The following is a 22,777-nucleotide window of genomic DNA, read 5'->3' on the forward strand; positions in this document are numbered from 1 at the left end:
TGTCTCCAAGCTGAAGGAGCAACTGAGCAGCAAGTTTGAAGTGCTTCAGGTGTAGAGCTGTGTGTTGTCTGACTGAACGTGCCCCATGCTGACACTGCTGTATTTGCAGGACTGAGAAGGAACTCTGGGAGTGGGAAGCACCATTTTCTGTGCATGCTGCTCTTCTCAGAAACTTCACATGCCGCAGTATTTCCTTAGCCCAGCTATCAAAGGCTGATTTGCTTTTTAAACTCCCACCATTAGGGAAGGCATGTTCCATGCAGTGCACAGCAGGGATAAAAGTGACCAGCCTGCATTGCACCCACCCTGCAGGCTCCCAGTGCATAGGGGTGTTTCTCCACAACAGTGGAACACTTCTTTTTCTTACACAAGGCTATAGTTTTCCAAGACACAGCTCTCAAGCCAACAGTGCATTTCAGCTTTATTTATAGAAAGAGAAAAAGATACAAAATTATGAAGGATATATAAAGCACTCAAAAAAAAAAAATAGAAAACAATTTTAGTTCAGAAATAAGCATGCACTAGATGACCTTCAGGGTCATTTCCATATTGGAGCTGGAAGCTTTGCATGCATACAAATTGGAATCCAATCACTCAGCAGCACCTCAGCAAATGTAATAATGCTAATCAATAAGACTGAAGAACAGATTAATGACTTTTTGCTCTTATGCTAATTCTACTGAATTACAAAGTTTGAGCAAAGTGTGAGAAAGTTCTTGCCCTTAGCTCAGTGCTGCCCCAAAATGGAGGCCAATCTCAGATCCTTTATAAAAATTCAGAGCTTAGAGCCATGTACTCTGTGGCTGAGAGAATCCCTGCAATCCCCATCCAGTCAGTCAGGAGAGCCATGTCTTGGCCAGGAAGCATTCAAGGTAAGTTATTTTCACCAGGCCATGGTGCCTCCTAGAAATGGCTTCCAGGGGAAATCATGGCATTGTTATGGTGGGGGACATGGGGGACTCAACATAAAAGGCTGGAGCCCCCAGTTGAAAGAGCAGGAGATGGGCTTTCCTCTGGATAGTTAGAGCTGAAGCCTCTGCCCTTATTTCTTCAGGAATAAATGGAAGGTAACAAGAAGGCTGCCACAGCTGTGAGCATCAGAGGTATCAGAGATGCAGGCAATAAGCAGAAGCCTGTATCAGGAACTGAATTTCTTGTTGAAGGGGTAAATTGTATCAGACTTGGCTGAAGCTGCAGGAGTGATGGACATAGGACACTAATTCCCAACAGGCTGAAATGTCTGCCAGGGGCATGGAACAAGTTTTGACATGCTTTGGGTGGAGGAAGCTGCCTTTGGAAGAAGTCTACTCCAGAACTTGTGGCCTTTTGACCATGCCTAGGGAGAATGTCTAACTTTAGAAAGACTAAAGGTCTTCTGGCTGCTCTTCAGTATCAGTTTAAAACAGAATAGTGTAGGAGACACCCATAGTATCAGTCAGGGAAGGCTCTCCCCTTAGAAAACAGCATGTGTCAAAGCACTCCTGCAAGCTGGACACCTGCAGGTGTGACCTTCCCAGCTCTGGAAGGATGCTCTCACCTCTCAGCATAATCTTTGGGCAAAGATGCTGCTGTAACACATCTGTGTGGCCAAAGGACATGGAGCTCCAGCTAATCTGAGGCCACTGTATTGGACCATTCTGTTTTTTTCTAAAGGCCTTAAAAAGTTCCTCCCAGGGTGTCTGCAATACATTGCAGGAGCTGATTGCTTGGACACCAGAGAATGAAGCAGACTGAACAGATTTACCAGACTGGAGATATCTCCTTTTGTAACAGAACAATACAAGAGGCAGACTGAACAGTCTGAAGGTGGTACTAGCCCCAAAATAAAGGTAGTGTTTAATGCTTTAGCTCTAAGACAAGGCAGAGAGCATCTAAAGTCCAAGGAGCTTTAAGACTAAAAGATTAAGATTATTTGATTAAAAAGGAAAACTGTTCCTTAAGAAAAGACCTTCCCTCCTACTCTCTCTTTTTTAAGAAACAAAACCATTTCTAAGGTTACCAAAAAGGTGCTGTTTTAAAGGCAAACTTTTAAAAGAAGACATTAAAAAGAAAAAGCAGGCTTTGCTACAGTAGGTGGCAAAGTAGCTTAAGGCAGAACTACTCCAGTCAGTGAGAATACAGAATGTCCTAGCTTATATTGGAAAGCAGTCAAGAAGAACTGATGAGCATCTTGCCCTTCATGGAGTAGTGTAAGTGCAGGGCACAGCCCTACATGCCCCTGGACACCATCTGTGAGAGATTGGGCATTTTGAATTCTCCAAGGTAGAATTTTTTTTTTTCTTCATATCTCAAAATGAGCATCAAAACATGAAAACAACCCCAACATATATAAAATTCCTGTTCTGAGATGCACACTTCTGATGTACACAGAGTCACAAAGATGCTGTTTTACAAAGATAACATAATTCAAAATGCTTCATAATTTCTCCCCACCCCCTGCTGCAGCCCATCAGTGTTTGTGCAGTTCAATTCCTGCATTTGCAATCCAGAATCAATTACATGAGCTCTTGGTTTTAATACCTGGACTGAAGACTTGGTCTGGCTCAGCCTTGTGCAGACAGAATATCCAGTGTAGAAAAACCATCAACCTGCCTCAAGAACAATGGTTTGCATCATTCCTAGTGTGCAGCACACTTCTGCTCCCACTCAATTCCAACATGAGCATAGCAGTACAGGAACCCAAAGACAGTCAGTGTTGCCCATGGCCAGCCTATAAATAGAAGAGACAGACAATCCTGGTCAGAATAATTAATGACTGCTTCAAGTAGAAATACTCTGGGGATGGCCAACTTATGAATGCTTCTAATTAATTTTATTAGCAATTCAGCTTCATAAGTAAGTAGAGTCAACCCACAAAATTTGAAAAGTAAAATTATCTAAGCTCCAGGGTTGCCTGACCCCCTGGCAGTCCTTGTCTTTCTCATTTTTCAGGGAATTGGACCAGATTTATTCCTGTGGAATTTCAAAGGTCTGTTTTGATCCTCTCCTTTTAGTGAGTTTGTCTATCAAGCAGATTCCCCAGTGAACCCTGATGCTTTAAGCTGGCTGTGGGGCTTCCTAGGCACAAAGGGATGTACAGCCACAGTGAAGATTATTAAAAATCTGAACAAGTCCAGTTACCTGTTCTGCAGAAGGAGTCTGGGGTAATCTCTGATTAAGGATGTTTTGGATATCCTGCAGCTGGGTGTAAAGCCTGATGTACCCCTCTACAGCCCACTAACAGCCAATGTGTGCCAGTGAAGAACAGACAGACCTCTCTGCCTGATTTGCCCGATGCCCAGGTTATTTCTTAACTATAAAGACTCTTCCAATATATAAAACCTTTGCTGGTCAAATGATGTTTCATTACTGTTTCAAATTCTCTTTAGCAAAAGCTACCATCCTTTCACTCAAACTTATCACAGCAAACAGCAGTAAACAGGAGGTCACAAGCCAAAAGGTCTACTGCTTTCCAGTAGAGTTGTAAATCATTTGAAAAGTAACCAAGTAAATGATTTTGCTTTCCTTGATACCTTTCCTGACACTTCTTTTGTCCATTCTCCTCCTTTCTCTAGAATTTATGAAATTTAGATCTTAGAGATTGAAATCCTCAGTGCTAGGCCCTGTTGTGTTTTACTGTGGGCTGTCTGGGGAAAGGGGACAGAGAGGAAAATGTTTGAAGGTTTTTTTAATGGCTTTTTCTTGTTGCCATTGTTGACATAAAAATTTTGGTCACGTGCATGAATGGTTTTCTGCATGCTGTCCTTGGACTACCAACATCTGCTTCAGGAAGAAAATCTGCCCCTCTTGGGGAAAACTCTGATCTAAAAGAACCTACAGGCAGACAGGAGATGCCCCTCTGGCCTGGAAGAAGGGATGGAGAGAAGCTCTGCACAATGTGATATTCCAGGAGGAGCTCTTTCTGGAGCTATATTTACAAGGTGCTTTGCAGGCTGGTTTTGTCCAGGCTCCAAGCTAATTCCAGCCAGGGCAGAGTTTAATTGTGCTCCCATCCAGCTGAGCCTTGGCTCAATACCCTGCCCTCAGCAGAACTCAGAGCCCCAGACCCAGTCCTGCCCGTGCTGGGACCCTTCCCCTGTGCTCCAAGAGCTGGACAGGGTCACACTTCATCCTGGAACAGCTCCAGAAAAAGTTGCATCCCCCTGCTATGAATAGCTGTGTTCGTTTCATGGGCCTCTAATTATTCTGGCCTTGCTTTGTGGTGAAATACTGTCCTGTAACCTGACTGATTTTCATGGAGACATTTACAAATATTAATCCCCTGTCTTCACAACACCCTGAAGAGAAATTATACTTTTGTTTAATTATTTGTTTCACAAAACAAATTGGCTGAGGTATCTCCAAGGGCGTTTTTAACCATAAAAGTCTTGTTTTTATTTCAGTGAAATTAGCCTACTGCAGATTGGGTTTCACCTTCAATAGCAAGCTAAAGCCCAGCTGTGCTTTGTCTCTGCTGAAATTGCATGTGAAAGTATGTCAATAGATGTAATAAAAACATACCTCTTCTGGCAGCAATATTGTGGTGGCTGCTTTATACAGACAGAGCCAGAAAATTTAAAAAGCAGAGTCTAGAATTGTTCTGTTTTGGGGGCACTTTGGAAATTTGCTAGTTACATGTTTTGCATTTTTAAATACTGTAAAGCTCTGGCACACTGAAAATGAGCCAACAGTAGCTGACTTACTTGCTCTCCCCAACCAGCATATTAAGAGACCTTGTCATAATACATAGTTATGCACTGGAAATCTTTTCTAGATGTCTTAGATTTCTGATAATATTTCTCCATAGTACCCAGAACCTGGGTTCCCAGGGTTTTTAACCACAATAATCAAGCTTGTGGTAATCCTCCTGGAATGTAGGGAGTCTGTCCTGTACAGTGTCAGGGGTGGCATTCAGCACATCATCCCCTCTCATTTAACGAAGGTGAGAAGGAAGGGGGAAGAAAAAGTGACCCTAATATGGGCAAAGGAAAAGGGGATTTTAAAAAATTTGATCTTGTTATAGTTCTTCTAGGAGGTGCTGCACAAATCCCAAAGCATTTCTTGCTGCACAAGGAGGAGGCAGCTCCAAGCAGGGCTGAGGGGACCTTGCCCATTCTTGCCATACTGGAACCACGTGCAGTGCTGGTGGGTGTGGGGAAATGCACTGAGTGAGGCAGAGGCACCGTGTTCTGCCCCTTGGCAATCCCAGATTACTCCAGCCCACTCAAGCCAGATTTGCACAGGTGCATCCACACCTGAGAAGCAGCCCAAGGACAGCCTGAAGCAAGCAAGAGACCCTTAAATTGTTTTCACTAATCTCTTTCATTTTAAGACTGGATATACAATAAAGTTATTGAAAAAGCTGAAGAACTTGCTCTCCAGAAGGTGATGATATAGGAAGCACACATGGAGCAATGCTAATCCAGCAAGGGTGGAATTTCAAATTCTGCCCAGCCTGTGTTTTCCCTGTAGGTGACCTCCACAGTCCAACAGCAGCACGAGCTGCTCTCTTGCAATGTAAGGTCACAGAAACCTTTTCTGCTTCCACAGTTTCTCCTTGTAAACCCAAGCAACCAATCAGTACCAATGGCTTTGGATGCACAGCTCCAAGGAAATTTCCTCCTTTTACCCTGGCCAGCATCTTAAGGTATGTTTGTACCTTAAGTATGTACCTCAGGCTTTTTGCTGCCTCTCATTCTGCTCCTACTCTCAGACACCATTCAGGGGCCTCTTTTCAGGGGCCTCTTTTTGGTGACTCCTCAGCTTTACCTTATCCCCCTAAACCCCTGCACCCTCACCTGTGCGGTACCAGTCTCCAAACTCAGCTTGGAAGCACACATGCCTGCATTTTGCATCAGTATCTCTCTGTAAAGTCATACATAGAATGCACTCTTCAAAACATTATTAGTGTCAGATCAAGCACTAGGCTGTTAGGAAATCACTGCACTCTTTATTCAAAACTGTGTCACATACCACTTTAAATCTCACAGTTTCTTGACTGGTTTCAGTGATTTGATTTGGGATTGAAGGCTGAGTTTCATGGGACTACAGAGACTGTCAGAATTTTTTTCACAAAAAGATGAACTTGTGTTCATTAATATATGCTATTTGTAGAAACAAGGGCTAATTCATATGCTGTTTGAAAATCCAGGAAGATTTGTGAGCTTTACCTGCAGAAATTAATTTTAAGACAGCTGGATCACTTTTAACAAAGGAACACTGGGTGAGAATCACAACCAAGGTGTGCTGCTCCACAAAACATCAAACACAAGCTCCTTTGTGAGGAGGAGGAGTGCACATTTTGTAGAGAGGCAGCACTTGATCCATCTATCACCCAACCTCCTCCCAGAGAATTCTTCAGTCCCAGGTGGGCCTGAGGCACTGCTCTGTCCAACACAGCTCACGGACTTCCCAGGAGCCTTGCTGGTTAAAACCACATTTTGATATGTCATGTACTCAGCTTTCAGCCTAATGAGCAGGAGATTTGTTTTCATTACATGATCAAGAGAGAATTGATACAAACAGGAACAGCTTTTGGAGTTACACTTTCAACTTCCTATCTCTCATTCCAAAGTATTTCTGCATACTTTGCAAATGACTAGAAAAGGTCATGCTTCTAGCACGCTCTGGATTTTGACAGGAATGGGGTAAAACTAAGCTTTCAACTGCAAAGTAACAGGCTGGATCACAGCTCTCAAAAGACCAGTTATATCCTTATTACCTCAGTTCAAATCATTTGAACCAACATTTAATCATGTATCCAGAAGGAAGCTCTTTCAAATTTCGTCATCACCCACAGTAATGAAAAAGAACCACACTGGCAATGTTTTGGGCATAGCCAGGTTTCACATCATCATCAAAACACAAGGAAACAGTCCTTTGTCCCTTCCAACCAGTGAGATGTAAGACAAGGGGGCAGTTGTTATGTTTTGCATTTTCCAAGACTGCCTTAGTGGCTCTTGGACCTAAATGTTATTTTTAGAAGTGCCTTGGCTTGCACAGTCCTCAGAAGTCTTCAAGTGCAGAGCAGTTATTAAATCAATTGAAGTCAGAGGAACTAATCTCCCTGAAAAGCTTGGCTGGAGGAGCATACATCTACTCTGACTTTGATTTGGAACTACCTAAGTTGCTGTAAGGCTTAGCACTCAGGAAAATTTATTCTTAAACAAAAGTTCAAATGTGACAAAGGCACTGAAGCAACTCCTCTGTAAAGTGGAATTAAAGAGACACAGTGGTGGGAAGGAGGGGGAACAGGCACCAGTCTGTCAAGCATAATAAAAAGCCAAAGCAAACCAGCATTTGAGGCCAAGACAACCCTTACCTACAGTTACTAACATACTTACAGGTTCAGTAAAAATATCACTTTTTCAGAAAAATAACACATTCCAAACTGCAGATCTCCTACTTTCTGTTGAAAGAAACCTATTATCTAGCCCAACATTGAAGCATCTCCAAACGTTGGGCTAGATAAACTCTGCATTTTTAAATTTTAATTTCATGTATTTTTGTCACTTCCAGGTGGACCTGTCTGACCATTACAGAGGGAATGTCATACAGCATGTGTTACAAACATGCTGCAGTTTGATACCCAATTAGTCTTCAGATATTGGGAAAAGAAAACTCTACCTGTTTTCAGCTGTGTTGTAGCAAAGCCCTAACATGGTTCAGAGCAGGTTCTTTTGCTGCTACTTTCAGCCTCCACACTGCACATGTGTCAAAGGACAGACAATAAATTCTGCCAGCAAACACACAGCTCTCCAAGTCCCAGCTGGGCATCTCCATCCTCCCAGCCCATGCAGAGCAGCACACAGGCACAGGGTCTGTAAATTCAAGATGCCCCTTTATCCCATCATGAGCCCCCAGCTCACAGCTCTCACATATTTCCTTTCCACCCATTGTGCAGCTTGGGAGCAGGGCAGCTCAACTGATGGAAACCAGCTTGGGAGATCAGGTAAGGCTGACCTGGCCTATTCCTACAGATTTCCAGGCACTGAAGGCACTTTAGCTGCTGGGTGTGGAAAAGGTCCAAATATTAATAATAAATATTACTGTCAATAGGTCATTTTCAAAGGAAGCCCATGGAACAATTCAGCTCTGTCCCATGCAGCATCTGGAAAGATGACTGAGAAGGACAAAATACTAAGCTCCCAGGTCTAGACCTGAACCTGGCAGTAACCACAAAAGCTGCCTCTTCAGTAGACATGAAGCAGTTTCCAGCAAAAGGCACTAACAAATGTGTAACAGTAATCTGCTTATGTGAATTTTAAATCATGCCATCCCAAAGAATGCTTACATCTGTGGCTTTCTGAGTACTTAGCACTGCTGTGAAAAACTGAAAATGGAGAGATAACAGTCCAAGACCATCAGCTGCAACACAGGATGACAACAAATCATTCAGATCAGCGTTACTGAGAGCAAAAAGCCAAAGTCTCTTAGTGTTTTCATCATATAAATAGGATGGATTTAGTAAACAGAGGTCACAAAAGTTGTGGCTTTCCTGTGTCCTTACTGTGCATGGAACCAGGTTTTACCATAGCTAAAATAATTTTGTGTTTGATGGAAGAAAGTTGTGTGTTGACAAAGACTTTGTTAAGCAACAAGATATCAATTTAACCCATGTCAGGGCTAAGGCTGCTGAGCATGCTTTAGTACTTTATCCTGTTAATTAGATAAGCTGCAAATAAACAAATTCATAGGTAGAGCTCCAAAGATTGGCCTATCCTTTAGCTTCTATAAAGCACCCATGAACACAATTCAGTGATGATGCCAAAACTATTTTCATTGCACTAAGTATGCATATGAAAGAAAAAAAAAAAAACAAAACCAAAACAAAACAAAAACCAACCAACCAAACAACCAAACAAAAAAAAAAAAAACAAAAAAACAAAAAAAAAAAAAAAAAAAAAAAAAAAAAAAAAAAAACAAAACAAAACAAAACAAAAAAACCCCACTACCACCATGCTCTGCTATTTGCTGGTAAATGCTCTGGATGCAAGTATCCAGAGATTCTCTGTTTTGTCTTTGGGGCTAGAACCTCATTGAATGCTAAATACCATGACCACTACCAGCTCTCCAGATGCTGCACAATGTAGACTAGAAGGATTATTTCCCCAGTATTTATCATCTCATACGAGTAGGATAATTTCACTCTATATTTCTTGGTGTGTTTTTGTGATACTATCCTACCTTAAGCATTTTTTACTTCTAAACTTTATATAAAGCATAAAAAAAAATTCACAGGAGTTATGCCTTCTGCTTAACACTTTAAAATAAATCTTCACCCTCCACTAGTTTTCCCAGCAGAGCTAGTCAGTGGAAAAAAGCCTGGTATTTTAGGCAGTAATTGTGGTCTCATGCATATCAAGTTGACTCTGGAGTAATTCAACTAAAATCAAAAGAACCATATTCATGCTACTGCTGAATTTGAATTAACAGTAAGGAAGACTGATGAAAACTGCCTGTTGGAATCTTCCTGCCAAAACTGCTAATGAGAAAGGAAAAAAAATCCAATCCAGATTATGAAGGGGTGAGTCTGTAAACCAGAAGCAACCTTCCCTCTCCTCCCATGTCTTAAACTGGGACCTACACACAGCTAATATGAAATCAAAGCCCACAAAATATGAAATCTTAATGCTCATTTATTTTTAGAACAGAGAGAAAAGCTTCTAAAAGCATTATAGTAAACAAAGATCCATCTTCACCCCGAAGGAAGGCAAAAGAGCTACCTCTATGAAGTGCTCTGCAAAGAAAACATTTTACAGTCATACATCTGGCTTAGGACAGCACTATGTTTATCATTAAAGGTCTACTCAGGTATTCCCAACAGAACTTCCTTAAATATGGTGTGAACAAGTACATAAAGATGAGAATTGCAACGATTTTAGGGCATTTTTCAGTTGTAATTATCTGCTGAGTGTTAAATACACCAGTGGAAACACCAGAGCAGGGAGCCCCCTTTTGTTACAGCTTTAAGATGAAACAGGAGAATGAAGAGTTAACTCCCCAGGAGAACATGAACGCCCCAAAGGCAGAGCTGGGCACATTGTTGTTGCCTGGCAGGATCCTGAGGTGAGCATCTGCCTCTCACTGAGCAGAGATGCCCATGGTATATATAGAAACACATGCAGAGCAGAAAGGTGAATTAACTTCCCCTCTACTAGAGCTTCAAATTTCAGGAAGATTTCTGGACCAGTCTAACTGGGGTTCTTGGATTTAGGTTTGTGTGTCAGGCCTTTCACATACAATGAAGCTCCTTCTCCTGCCTTTTAGTGCTGGGGAGCTCTTGAGAAATCAAGGCTCTATACTCACAAAAGAAGATTTAAACCAGGGATTCAGACACATGCCATCCATCACCAGCAAGCAAACACTTGGCTAAAAAGGAGAAGCACTATAATTTATTTCCTCAACATGATTTCTGGCTAAGGTACCCTGAAAGGGTCATGAATATGAGATGCTTAAATACCCATAAAATAATTAATTTTTAAATATGAAGAATGATTTAAAGATTAATTATTCACAATCCCCTTCCTACCTGCAACCCATTTTTTAATCTGCCATTTTTCCTAGTCATCTTCCAAACCACTCATATTCCAAGACCATTGCAGCTCTTCCATGGTGCTGTCTTGTGTCTTCACAGCATTAAGAATTAGGAAAAATCAGACAGTGTGACAAATTTCACAAGTATTTACAACCAGCTACACTAGCAACAAACAAACTGTAGCTCCTTATCACAGAGCTCTTGTAGCTGAAATGCTCCATGGATAAAAATTATATTAACTACTAGAGTGCAGTAAGAGAAGGGCTGAGAGCACAGTGTTAATTTACATGAACACTGCATTTGATAATTGCTCTATCAGTGTAAAGCTAACACTACAAGTGAGGTCATTGAGCTGAGTTCTCACTTAACAGAAATACAAATATCTTGAGGGATGGAAGTGCACAGATAAGGTAACCAGGCAATCCTGCAGTCATTTACTGAGCCGTGGCAATCGATGCAGGACTGAGGCATTTTGAACTGCTGCTCCCAGGCTGGATGAAGTTACTCCCCTTCTGCTTGTGTCTCATTTTCACAGTGTCACCAAAGGGCAAAGAAGAGGGCTGATGCAGATTTAGGGAGGCAGAGAGATAGAGGGAGGCAGAGAGATAGTGGTGCCTGAAGGTGGCCATGAGCCAGCAGAAAACCTTGACAACAAACAATTTCCATCCCACTGGTGGCATATCCCATGAGATGGAATTGTTGCACACAAGTCACCTAGAGCAAAAGGCCCAGACAGGATTGCCTCAGTTGACCACTTTTTGATACAACAATTGTTTCACTAATCTGCACCCTGACGTGACCCTGCTGCAGCCCACAGAATCATAGCAACTAAATAGAAGAATTATCAGTAAAATAGTTAAATTATAAACAGCTTGTGGAGGAGAGTAAATTCATTTTAATTCTGGGGGGAAAACAAATCTGTGTTAGTCCATCATCAAGACCACTTGAAACAAAGGAAAAAACTAATTTAAAATTCCTTGACTTATGTCAATATTTAATTGAATTCAAGGACAAAATTAGACAACTTGCTTGTACACTCTCAGAAAACACATTCTGGATTTCAAGAGTACATCTACTGAGTTTGGGGAGGGAATACCTTATTCTCTGCTTTCTGTGTGAGCTGGGCAACAGAGCCCAGAGAGTATCTGAAAACACAGGCCTCCCTGGTGAGCTGTGTACACAGAAGCAAAAGCTGCTAAACCATTCATCACTCGTGTCAGAAAACACAGATTAGAAACACCCAGGCAGCTATATCAATGTGCAGAATCTGCCAGCACTTCCAAGGACAGGGACCTCATTTGCTAAGTAAACCTGCTCTGCTTTTCTGGGATGTGATCTCTGGCCAGCAAGCAGCCACCCAAGGGGAGGAAGCCTGATCAGCACAAATCTGAAAGAGTTACCTACCAGCATGGTCATGGAGACCAAAACCATTCTGCCAACCCAAGCTGATGCTGAGAGATGCAGGCATTCTTTGCCTTGTACCTGGCTTAGGGGAATGTAGAGAATGGGAATGGAAAGATTTAAATCTTGTAACAGCCTAGCTGTTCTCCTTGCTCCCCTGTTTTAAGCAAGCTTCCTGAGCAGCTGCTGAAGGGGATCATTCAAAATCTTCCTTTCAGGTCAGATGGCTGCACCAGCGTAGTAAAACATATACAGAAACAAGTCTGCAACTACAAAAAGATCTCACAGAACCCCATCTTTTCAAATTGTTATATCTTTACCAGCATATGCCCTTTTGTAGAAGGACAAAAAAATCTCACAACCTTTCAATTTCACAAAACTGCAACAAAGTTCTAGAAATACTATGCCTTGCCAGAAAGTTTTTGCCTATGTTTAAATTGCCTTATTTAACAAAGTGCAGTTTAGGGCAATGAGATATCATCTTTCCACGTGCTTCTTTAGCTAGGAATATGATCTGATGCATGGCTGCTACACCCTCTGTCCCACCTGGGCTCTGCTATTCAGTGTAACACAAGCAGTGCTGCAAATCTTTAACATGACTGTTAATAACACCAAAATACACATCTTGCTCAAAACCATCTTACTAATTCCTTTCAAAACCAGCATATACCCACATCTCTCTGGAGGGATCCATTTGTACACATGAACTCTGTATTCTTTAACTAGTTTCCTCTTCTGTCACTGCCTGAGACATTTTGGAGAGGGCAGGATCCTGCCAGCCTCACTGACTCCCTGCTCCCCCATCCTGGCAGACAACCTCCATGGCAGGGACTGGGCTTCACTCCCAACCACTGTGGGATTTCTCCGAGAGCTAATTTCACATCTCCTGGGAGAGAAATATAATGAGAACTGGCTACGAAGCAGTCATTTCCATTTGTGAACGGGATAGCACAAAGGAAGAAATGAGAACAAATTTCCATATGTACAGTCTCTGCTAAACAATCATCTCTGCAAATCCCTCCCCAGCGTGTGTGGCGCTCGCTGCCTTTATGGGACCAGCCACACAACCAGAATAATTGATTAATCATCACATCAGCTCAGAGGATCCAAGAGAACAGAACTGGATCTGATCTCAGATCACAGCTCATGTGCAATGGTGTGGCTACATGGATTAGTCATTTTACAGATAAATTTGGGCTAATTAAAGAAGGCTGCATCTCAAGCAGGCCCAGACTGTGATCAAATACCTTTGCTACAATCACTACATGTCAGAACAACACTTCCCCACATCCTCATTTTGAAACTGAAACACCAAGATGCCCAATCACGAGAGCAGGATGGCTACAGAGCTTAGCTGGGCATGGGCAAAGCCAGTGTTGAAGAAGGATAGAGTGCACAGTGTCCATAATTTACCCTGACTAGCTGGAGAACCAAAAAATTGCCTTTTTTTGGCAGGTTGGGGGCAGGGGGACAGGGTATATGACTCACCCTGCCAAAATAGGCTGTTTTTCTTCTGAAGGCAGTATCACTCCTCATCTTGACAAGGAGAATAATGCCAATTTCTTTAGCAATAATTAGCATACATAACAGAGAGGACAGAGGGTTCATTTTCTTCCCTTCTCCTTTATTTTCAGTTGGCTCTTCTTCTGATTTGACATGAATTATTACTAAAAATCAATGCCTCATGCTGAAGTACATATTCTGGATGAAATGGAAGAGCTTCACAAATTTTATGCATGGTCACTGAATGCAGCTGATTTTTGCACAGGAAATGGACATTTGCAAAGAAAACTATTAGTTTGCTTTACTAGTCCTTTTCCCTATTTAAAAATCTCAAAAGCACAATCTGCTTGCACAGCCATCATATATCACCTTACTAATTCCTTTCAAAAAAATGTTTTGAACAGATACTGGGACATCCAGGATAGATTTTGAAAGTTTTGTTTGGATCAAATTTTGCAACACAAGTTGCAAAATCTTCACATCTGCTCACACTGTATTCATCATTCATATGGGTCAAAACTGCTCTTGATAAGAAGTCCTTTTCCCCTCTGAAGAATTACTTTGCATTGGGATTTGCCTCAGTGTTCACTTTTCTGCAGAACAGCAAGATAACCATGGATGAAAGACCTTGGTCTGTCCTTCAGTGAGTACTGGCCTCAAGTGAAGAGCTCAGCTGCAAAGTTTGTTGTAACAAAGAAGCCTGATTAAATAAGTGAAATTTACCATTTGGCAGAGTCCTTCAGCCTGTCATAAAAGTTGACGACAATACTAAATGTTTTGATCAGAAACTGTGCTTAGGTCTTTGACTTGCATCCTTGATGACCTTTCAATCACATTTGAATATATTTCAATTACCAAGGGATAAAAATTACCCTGGCAGATGTAGCAAGGTCATTACCAACTTACTACCTTCCCTTTTGCTCAAGTCCCTGTAGCTTCTATGGCTTATATAATAAATATAATAATAAACTATTCTTTTATTCTGCAGAGAGTGTTGTAGCTTAATTTGTTTTAAATTTTAACCTGAACTACAACAGATATTGTAATTGTTGGGTAGAATACTTGACAAGCTGTGGCATTATTTGTGTCTCCATTTTGATCGGCTACTGGAGATCTTAAAACACAATAAATGGAAGGACAAGAGCAGAAGGGTGACTCAAATGCATTGGCATCACTCTAGACACAAAATATGAAACACTTAAGTGTTTAAGTGATCAAGTAAATCTTCAGTAAAAAGGAAGACATGTCTCAGGTGGACTGAGAACAAAACTAGGGAAACAGCAACAGAAAAGATGGGAAGCAAGAATCAAACTCACAGATTTGAAAAAAAATTATCTCTGCACTAAAAAAGAAGACATAAGAGGCTTCCTCAGCTCATCAATACTGATCTAACAGTCCACTTAGAATATGGGCAAAGAATGGGCACTACATGTCACCTCAGAAGACAAATTATCTTAATCAAGTATTTTATGAGAGACTAAAACATTCAAGTACTCTTGTTCAAAAAATACTTTTTTTTGAAAAGTAGACCATAAGAAAGATTCAATAAAAATATTTTTTTTCAAATCTGAATTGGTTCTTTTTATTCATAAAAGTAAAGAAAGCTTGTATGTCAACACAAGCACTTGAGAGTGCCTTCAGCAGGGACAGCAGCTTGCCTCGTGCCTTTGGTGCCTGCCTGCATCCCATACGTGCAGAATGGATACCAAAGGTATCAAAAGGTGGCAAAAGAGACCCCCAAAAAGGATCAATGTGTAATACCAAGTTAGGACTAACTAGGGTGGCCTTTACCAGATAAAAAACCAGGTCCAGTCCTTTGAGCTTTCTTTCAGAGCTAATGATGCCAGTTTTGTTTCAGTCTGAAGACTTGAGACAGTGAGGAGCTGTAGGCTTGGCACAGGGTGACCAGCAGCTTAATTATAGCTGTCATCTCATTAAGGCAGAAAAATTTTATTGCCTTCCTCTTGGAGATATAAATGGGCTCAATCTTGTATCTCAATCAGGCTTACCAGAACATTAAATACAAGTGCTGCCAGTAGCCAACTTCTTTGATGAAGGCAGCAGTACATAAAGCTGAATTGAATTAATAATTAAATTACTCCTGCAGAACTCACATGGTAGATGGTAGAAAAATTCTGTAAAAAGTCTTAAGTAAATGCTAACATTTTTAACAAAATAACCACTGTCTTTGACTAATGGAGATCTAATCAGACTATACATTAATTTGGAATAATCTATGAACTGTCATGGAAGTAATTTGTGTCATCTCAAACCCAGTACAAATTTGTCAAAGTACTACATGTAATACAAGGTCTTGATGTAATTAACTTCAGTGATTAAAACTCATAAACTGCGTGTCCTTGGCCAAGCACAGCCCTGCCATGGTCTCAGTTTCAGGAGAGCTGATGGGTCAGCACTTACTCCTGTAACACAAGTGCAGGAAGGTGACTGCAGGCAGAGCCCTGCAGTTGGATCCACCACAGTGCCTGCCCTGAGATAAAATCACACATTGTGTAGCACCACAGACAGTGGGAAGGTACAGAAAGTGCAAAGTGCAAGCAAGACAAAAAATTCCAAAACACTCCTTATTTTTTCAAAATCATGCTGGAGACTTAGCATTCCAAGATGTGACATCTGGGGCTGTGGCAGGTCTTCCTTCTTTTATAACTTTGTCAGTAGCCATGCTCATTGTAGCACCTGCACACCATGTTGTAGCAACAATGCACATTGCTTTTGATGGGGTAGTAGTGATATTGGATTAGATTCCCAAAGGAAAAGATGCTTCTCCCCAGGAAGCTTCAGCTGGAGGCTCCCTCTGGAGCTGCCCCCAGTGCTGGGCTCAGCTCTTTGCCTCCCTTGGAAGGAAATTAGACTCACTGCATAAACACCCCAGCATTTTCTGTAACCTCACAGCTTGCACACTCTACTGTAGCAAAATGGAAGAGAGAGGTCCTCTCCCTGCTCCCCAGACTACATTTGGTTTCCACCCAATAAATGCTTGAAGTAAATCAGATTTTCCAGTCTGGCCCACAACTGGCAGAAACTACATCCCTACAGACGCTTCCAGATAGACTTTGGCATTCCCCAGGAGGCATCAAGAGCCCAGACCATGGGGAAAACATCTCACTATTCCACATTACCTGAGCTGTGGGCAGGAAAGGTGAGGGCAGATTTTCAGAGGAAGAGAAAAACCACACAAATAAAACCAAGAGCATCACAAAGGACCCCTAACCTATGCACGACAAACACACTAAGACAATCCTGGAGGGAAAAAAGAGGGATGCAACCAAAAGAGCTACTTCATCTCACAAGATATATCTTGACAATTCTTCTAGACTGTCAAAGCAAGTAAGTGCTGACTCTATCTCCTAGCTTCTCCTGTCCTCATCTCACAACCTTTCATCAGCAATATTGTTACTTAAAAAAGAAGTATGAGACAGATCTTGTGTATTGGACTGCACTGCAGGAGCCAGCTTCAGTGAGAGACAGAGCAGCAATGCTTATCCCAGTGAAAAAGAAGACACCTTTGCATTAGTGACATTTTTAACAAGGACTTGACCTTTCTAAATCTGGCATAAGTCAAACAAATTGAGAAATGACTAGTTCATGGCAATCCCTTTTATAGACAATACAGTGGATTTTTCATGTACTGTTGCCACAGAAGACTACTGGCAGCTCAAGAAGCACAAAACCCAAAGCACTGAAAGGATTTTCTAACACTACTTTAGTGTCAGAAGTTTCTGCCTTGTGACCACTTCTTGCTCATTGTTCTGTGCTTACTGAGCTCCACTCACAAACCCCAAAGAATGTGGTGTCCCAGCAGGGCTGTGGAAAAGCACATCACAGGGAGGAATAAATGTGAGTTGCTACTGACTGACATCAGGCACGGGAGCCAAAATCTACTCCCAGTTCCACTACTGACTTACTACTTCTCCCCATCCCTTTGCTATTTGTAAAGCAACTGGAATCACAAAATTCTTCAAATGTTTAGGTCAAAAGTACAACAGTGGACAAGAAGAGGATACACACATCTGTTACCATATTTTGCTGCTAAGAAACCTGGCAATCTACTGTAACCTTAAAGTGACCAAAGCAGATTCAAATGAAGATAGGAGAAGAAACCATGCTCACTTGCTCTCTCTTCACGAGTAACAATTTTTGACAAACCAGATTTATAAGGACAGCTTATAAACCTGGCACACTTTTGTGTGTGACACTTTTGGCACACTTTTCAGCAATTTTGTCTAACGTTGCTAAGTGCAAGAGATGTTTTACTGAAATAAAGACAGGTTCTATTTTTTTTTTTTTTTCAGAAACAGCATCATGATGTAAAATTTGCATTATCAGGTTAATGCAAATTTAATGTTTAATGCATCATTAAACAGGTTAGCTCACACAGTGATGTGCACGGAGCTTCATGATAGTGTCACCATCAGGCTCATTGGAAAGGATGCTTGAGAAACAACAGAACCATCTTGCTGCCACTAGAAAATGGTTTTAACTGTGGTTGCTGTGATTGGGACAGCATTTATGTTCAGCATAAAGCAGAAAGATGGCATCAAATGCCCTAGCAAGGCTCTGTGTCCCTTATGACTAAGCTGCACACCAGTATAAAATGGTCCAATCCCTGTTTTACATAGTTGTGCTGGTAAAAGCTACAAGTGTATACATGACATTATATGGTGTTTCAGCCCAAGGAACAGTTTTACTGAAATGGTACAAGGCATGGATTTATGTGAGGTGTCCTGGTGGTACAGTCTGTGGGCATTCCTGCACTTGCAAAGGTGCCCTTTCATAGGTATGGCCCCAAACACACCAAGTGAGGGCACAGAACCAAGCCTCAGCTGGGTTCTGGCAGAAATCCCTTCATGGTTTTACCCTCTTTGAAAAGTGGTCCTCCAAAGGAATCCCAGACCACTCCAGACATTCTTCAGGAAGCCATTAGTCCTTGAGAAATTTGGCATCTTCAGGTTACTTTGCATCACTCAGGGATTACCTCTCCTAAGTGCATAGACCAGAGCTTAATTACTTACATTATTAAATACAACAGCTCTCCCTCTAACCAGGGCCTCTGCCCCTTACACCAAGGGCAGCCATTAGTAATGTCCCCCAGGAAGCACTGTCATGCTGTTATCAAGTAAAAATTAACTTTGGGCTCCTTTAGATTTTTTTCTTTGTTTGCTTTGTTTTGCAGCATGACCCAGAATAGAAGGAAGGCATTGAACTGTTTATGGGTAAAAGACACAACTGCCACCACACAAGTTGAAGCAGCTCAATAGCTGAAAACAGCAACTTCCTGCAGAGAGCTGATGTGACAGAACTTGGACTCATTTCTGGAGTCAAGCAACAGATCTTCAGGCCAGCACAGAGCAGCAAGTGTATTGAAAGCAGGCTGTGTAAAATTCAGCATGCAGCTCACCCAAATTAGCTTTTAGTGAGACAGCCTCACAGCTTGGAGAAGGTTTCTTAAAAACAACACCTTGATGGTGCTTTTCAAGGCTATGAAAGTGTCTGTAAAAGAAACAAGGCTGACTGCAGTAAATAGAAGGTTTAACATATCTAGGATAGGCTCCTACTAAAATTTTCATATGACATAATAAGGCTCAGATTTAAATCCTTTGGTCTTTGTAGAAAATGAGCTTACCTGACAAAAGAAGACTCAGACATTTAAATCTGGTACTGACAAAATAGTGGGGATTTGCTACCAATTTTAAAGGAAATATGACTGGGTTGCCAGGGTGTGATGCTCTTTGTTGTACAGCGACAACCACTCCCAGCAAGCTGAGCACTCAGTAATTGGAGGGACTTGGCATGAAAGTAAGGGAAATACTGATGCCTACCTCATCTTGAAAATACACTACTTGCTTGCAAGAGTCATTTCAGGACTTCCCACTTATGAGTATATGACAGGACCTTCTCTCACAATCCTCTTCTGCCCCACCCTGCAAACTATCCTCCACACCATTCCATCTGAGAAAAGGAGTTCATTTAGTATTTTAGTAAATAGCAACAATTGAGTTCTAAAATTATGTATCTCTCTAGTAAAACAGCTGGAGTAGAGTACAGGAAAATAACCAACTTTTTGTCTACTTCAGTGAAAAAAGGACACGATTTTGCATAGATCAAAATACCTCTGTCAAATTAATTTGTTTAACAAATAACTATCAGACTTCTGGAAAGTGTTAGATCTCCTAACTTCCATGAAAAGCATTTAGAAAATAAAAGGTGACATCTGTGTCTGCTCTGAATCTGCAAATTTCACTTGAACCAATTTTGCTGTAATTTCTCCATCTACTTGACTTTCTCACTGCAGCATTTGGTTACCTTTCAGCTACAAATTTACCTATCTTCAGAATCATTCTGTGAATGGAAATCATGTCATCCTTTCATCACCCTCCTGCTCTTCTCCAGAACCTGCCAAGCTCTGCTGCATGCTCTTTTATCATTAACTCTTACTCTCATGAACAAAGTGCACCACCAAGCACAGGATGTGAGCAGAGCAGCAATCTGTGCCTCCCAGGCAAAGATTTCTTCTTTCCCAAAACCAGAGAGAGAGCAGGACAAAGTCAGAGTCACCTTTACAGTGCAGTGGTGTCTGCTCCAGGCTGCATCTCTGCCTAGACCACAGTGCATCACCTGCAAGCACTGACAAGCAAGACAGAAGGATGCAAAGAAGTCACAGCATACATCAGCATTAAGGCTTTGTCCTGCATCCTGACACAGTTTCAGATCAGACTCTGCAAATAACTTAAATAACATTTGCATATCAAAAGAACACGGCAGTCCTTGCTAACTTCAGCAGGAATTTCTGAGTAAGAAAAGAGTGGTCAATTCCCACATGACAAAAAGCCAAATGCTGACAGAGGCAATCTTTCTTCACCTCTGAGGCACAAATCTGAAGTGCTTCCCATACTTCCCTTCTCCTTTTCCTCATCTCCAACGCAATGTCAAGCCTTGCCTCTAGCCTTTGAAAGAAGCCAGCCAACCTGGCAGTATGTACTCCAACCCCACACTTGGAGGTGCCTGAAGGGTTTTGTCTGAGTGGTTTCTCTAGGAATTGGCCTGAGGGAAAGGACTTTAAAAATCCCCAAAAAGCAAATAATTAACGGTCTTGTAGCAAGAAATGTGAGGTGGTCCTAACCATACTAATACATCAATTCAAATTTTTTAACAGTTTATTATAATACTGAAATGTTAATCTTATTCTTCAGTTTTCTAATATCACTGTTGGAAAAAAATAAGAGTATGCAGTCTTAATTCAGCATGAGTAAGTGCTTAGGGTTGAAACGTATAGAAATATTTAGGTTAAACATATTCTTTCAAAGCTATTCTGCCTATCAGTTCTTATTCACTGTTTTTTACTAATAGGTGGGAAAACTGCTCACCGGAGCTCATCGCACTGGAGTAGATTTGAAAGACACCAGATTTCTAAAAGGTCTGGGAACTTTTCTTTATATGGCAAAAGGGAAGTCTGTCCCAGAATGCCTAAGCAGGACTCACTCAGCCAGTGAGATGTGTTCAAAGTCCCCACTCCTTGACCTTCCTGGCTATTTAGGCATCACCTGCACTCAGGGTTTTGTCTCAGTACGTTTCAGGTGCTTGAGGTACTTCTGATTTGGAAAAGAAGTACCAAAAGCAATTCTCCAATAACCAAAATCTGCAGCCTCTTTGGAATTTTTTTAATCGCATGAATCAGTCACTGATTAGGAAACAGCAGTGGAGAAGATTGGATAGCCTTGGAAAACCAAGCACACACACAGTACTGTGAACCCAGCTTTCCCCTCATTCTGCATGCAAAGCACACAATCCAGCTAAAAACAACAGAGAGCCTCACATCTACTTCTCCTACGTGCTCTTGGAACTGCCATTAAAACCTAATTTTTACCCTCTGATCTTTCCAATCTTCCTTCCACTTTAGAAGATCTCTGGAGGTGGCAGGAGCAATCACCATCAGACTCTCTTAAATGAGCAGCTCCAGGCTTTTGAGGTTTTGCTGAACACAGAAAGACATGGACACAAACAGCCCTGGAAACACAGAACTAAAAGATGGCTCACAGTAAAGGAAAAGGGTCTTTTCAGGAATTATCAGGAAACTGTATACAAAGCAACTTCTACCCAGGATTGTTTCCCACTAATTAATATGACAGTAATACTGTAACAGTCAAAATGGAAACTGTATTTTCTGTTTCAGAGAAAAAGAGGTGCTCTCTGTTAGTTTTGTGAATTCAGGTAGGCATTAGTTCAGCCCCCACCTTGGAGGCAGAGTCCTCAGGCTGGCACATGGCATGCCAGAGCTGAGCAAGGAAGAGGAGTCCTTCCAGTTTCACATTAGGAGGATTTTTTCCTCCATGTGATTTTACATGGTAAGTCCAGATTGTTCATCAGTCACCCAGTGACCTTTCCAAAATCCTCTTTAATACTTAATTCGACATTTTATAATTTTAAGCCAAGTCCATGCAGCAGGAGACCATGTGTGAAGAAGATAAAACAGAAAGCTTAACAAAAACCAGCCTCCCATGTCCACAACTCTTAACCCAAAAGATTCAAGACAATAAATGCCCAGCACTTAAATACAGCTCCAACATCAAAGCACTTTGCAGACCCCACACATGCTGCAATAAAAGACGTGGGGAATATAAAATGCTCCTCTGTCAGGATGACCTGTCAGTAACTCTGGAGTAAGTACTCCCTGTCAAGAGACTTGCAGCAGCTTCCCTGAGGTCTGCACCTTATCTCACCAATGTCCCTGTAAAAATCTTTCAGACTGTACCTAATTGAGCAATTTTTGTGTGCAGAAGCATCATGTGGATGTGAAAGGAGCATCCAGATGGACAATGAACATGTATGACATGGACATCCATTGGCAGAAAGCAGCCAGAGAATCTTACTGGGATTTGCTTCCATGAAGGATCTTAGAAAGCAGAAAGAGGAGGTGCAGGCAGAAGGTGTAACAGAGAGGAGAACTTACACAGAGCAGTGGAAGGAGATTCAGATGAGGAAGAGTTCAGACTTCAGACTGGAGATGCCAATGGAGCAAAACCAGTGGACACCAGCACTTGCTGATGAAAGATACACTCAACAATCATTCCTTTTAACAGTTGCATCCACAATTGCATGGAGATGAAGGAATTAAATTTGAATTACTTTTTACCATGTAAATGATGTTTTAATGCATTTTGCCTTTTAAACAAATTCCTTTAAAATTTAATAAGAACCACTGGTTAATTTATTGAATGCCTGATATTTTTGGTATTTTGTTGAAGTAATTTATATAAGAAATACTGCATTAATGAACCATGCTGTAAAGTTTAATAAGTTAAAAGGTGATGATTTTATACGAAGGTAGGAATGGAATAA

General features: G+C 41.4%; 1 protein-coding gene across 1 annotated transcript in view; it reads right to left on the reverse strand.

Annotated features, from left to right (window-relative positions):
* Window positions 1-475: 475 nt before the first annotated feature.
* HHAT (hedgehog acyltransferase) overlaps window positions 476-22,777 on the reverse strand; it is a 147,232-nt gene continuing 124,930 nt past the window's right edge. The window contains exon 11 of the mRNA XM_058802321.1: window positions 476-2,710. Within this exon, the coding sequence (XP_058658304.1) occupies window positions 2,619-2,710 (92 nt within the window). The 3' untranslated portion in view covers window positions 476-2,618. The remainder of the gene's footprint in view (window positions 2,711-22,777) is intronic.

The sequence above is a fragment of the Ammospiza caudacuta genome, chromosome 3 (genome assembly GCF_027887145.1).
Source record: "Ammospiza caudacuta isolate bAmmCau1 chromosome 3, bAmmCau1.pri, whole genome shotgun sequence".
Classification (NCBI taxonomy): domain Eukaryota; kingdom Metazoa; phylum Chordata; class Aves; order Passeriformes; family Passerellidae; genus Ammospiza; species Ammospiza caudacuta.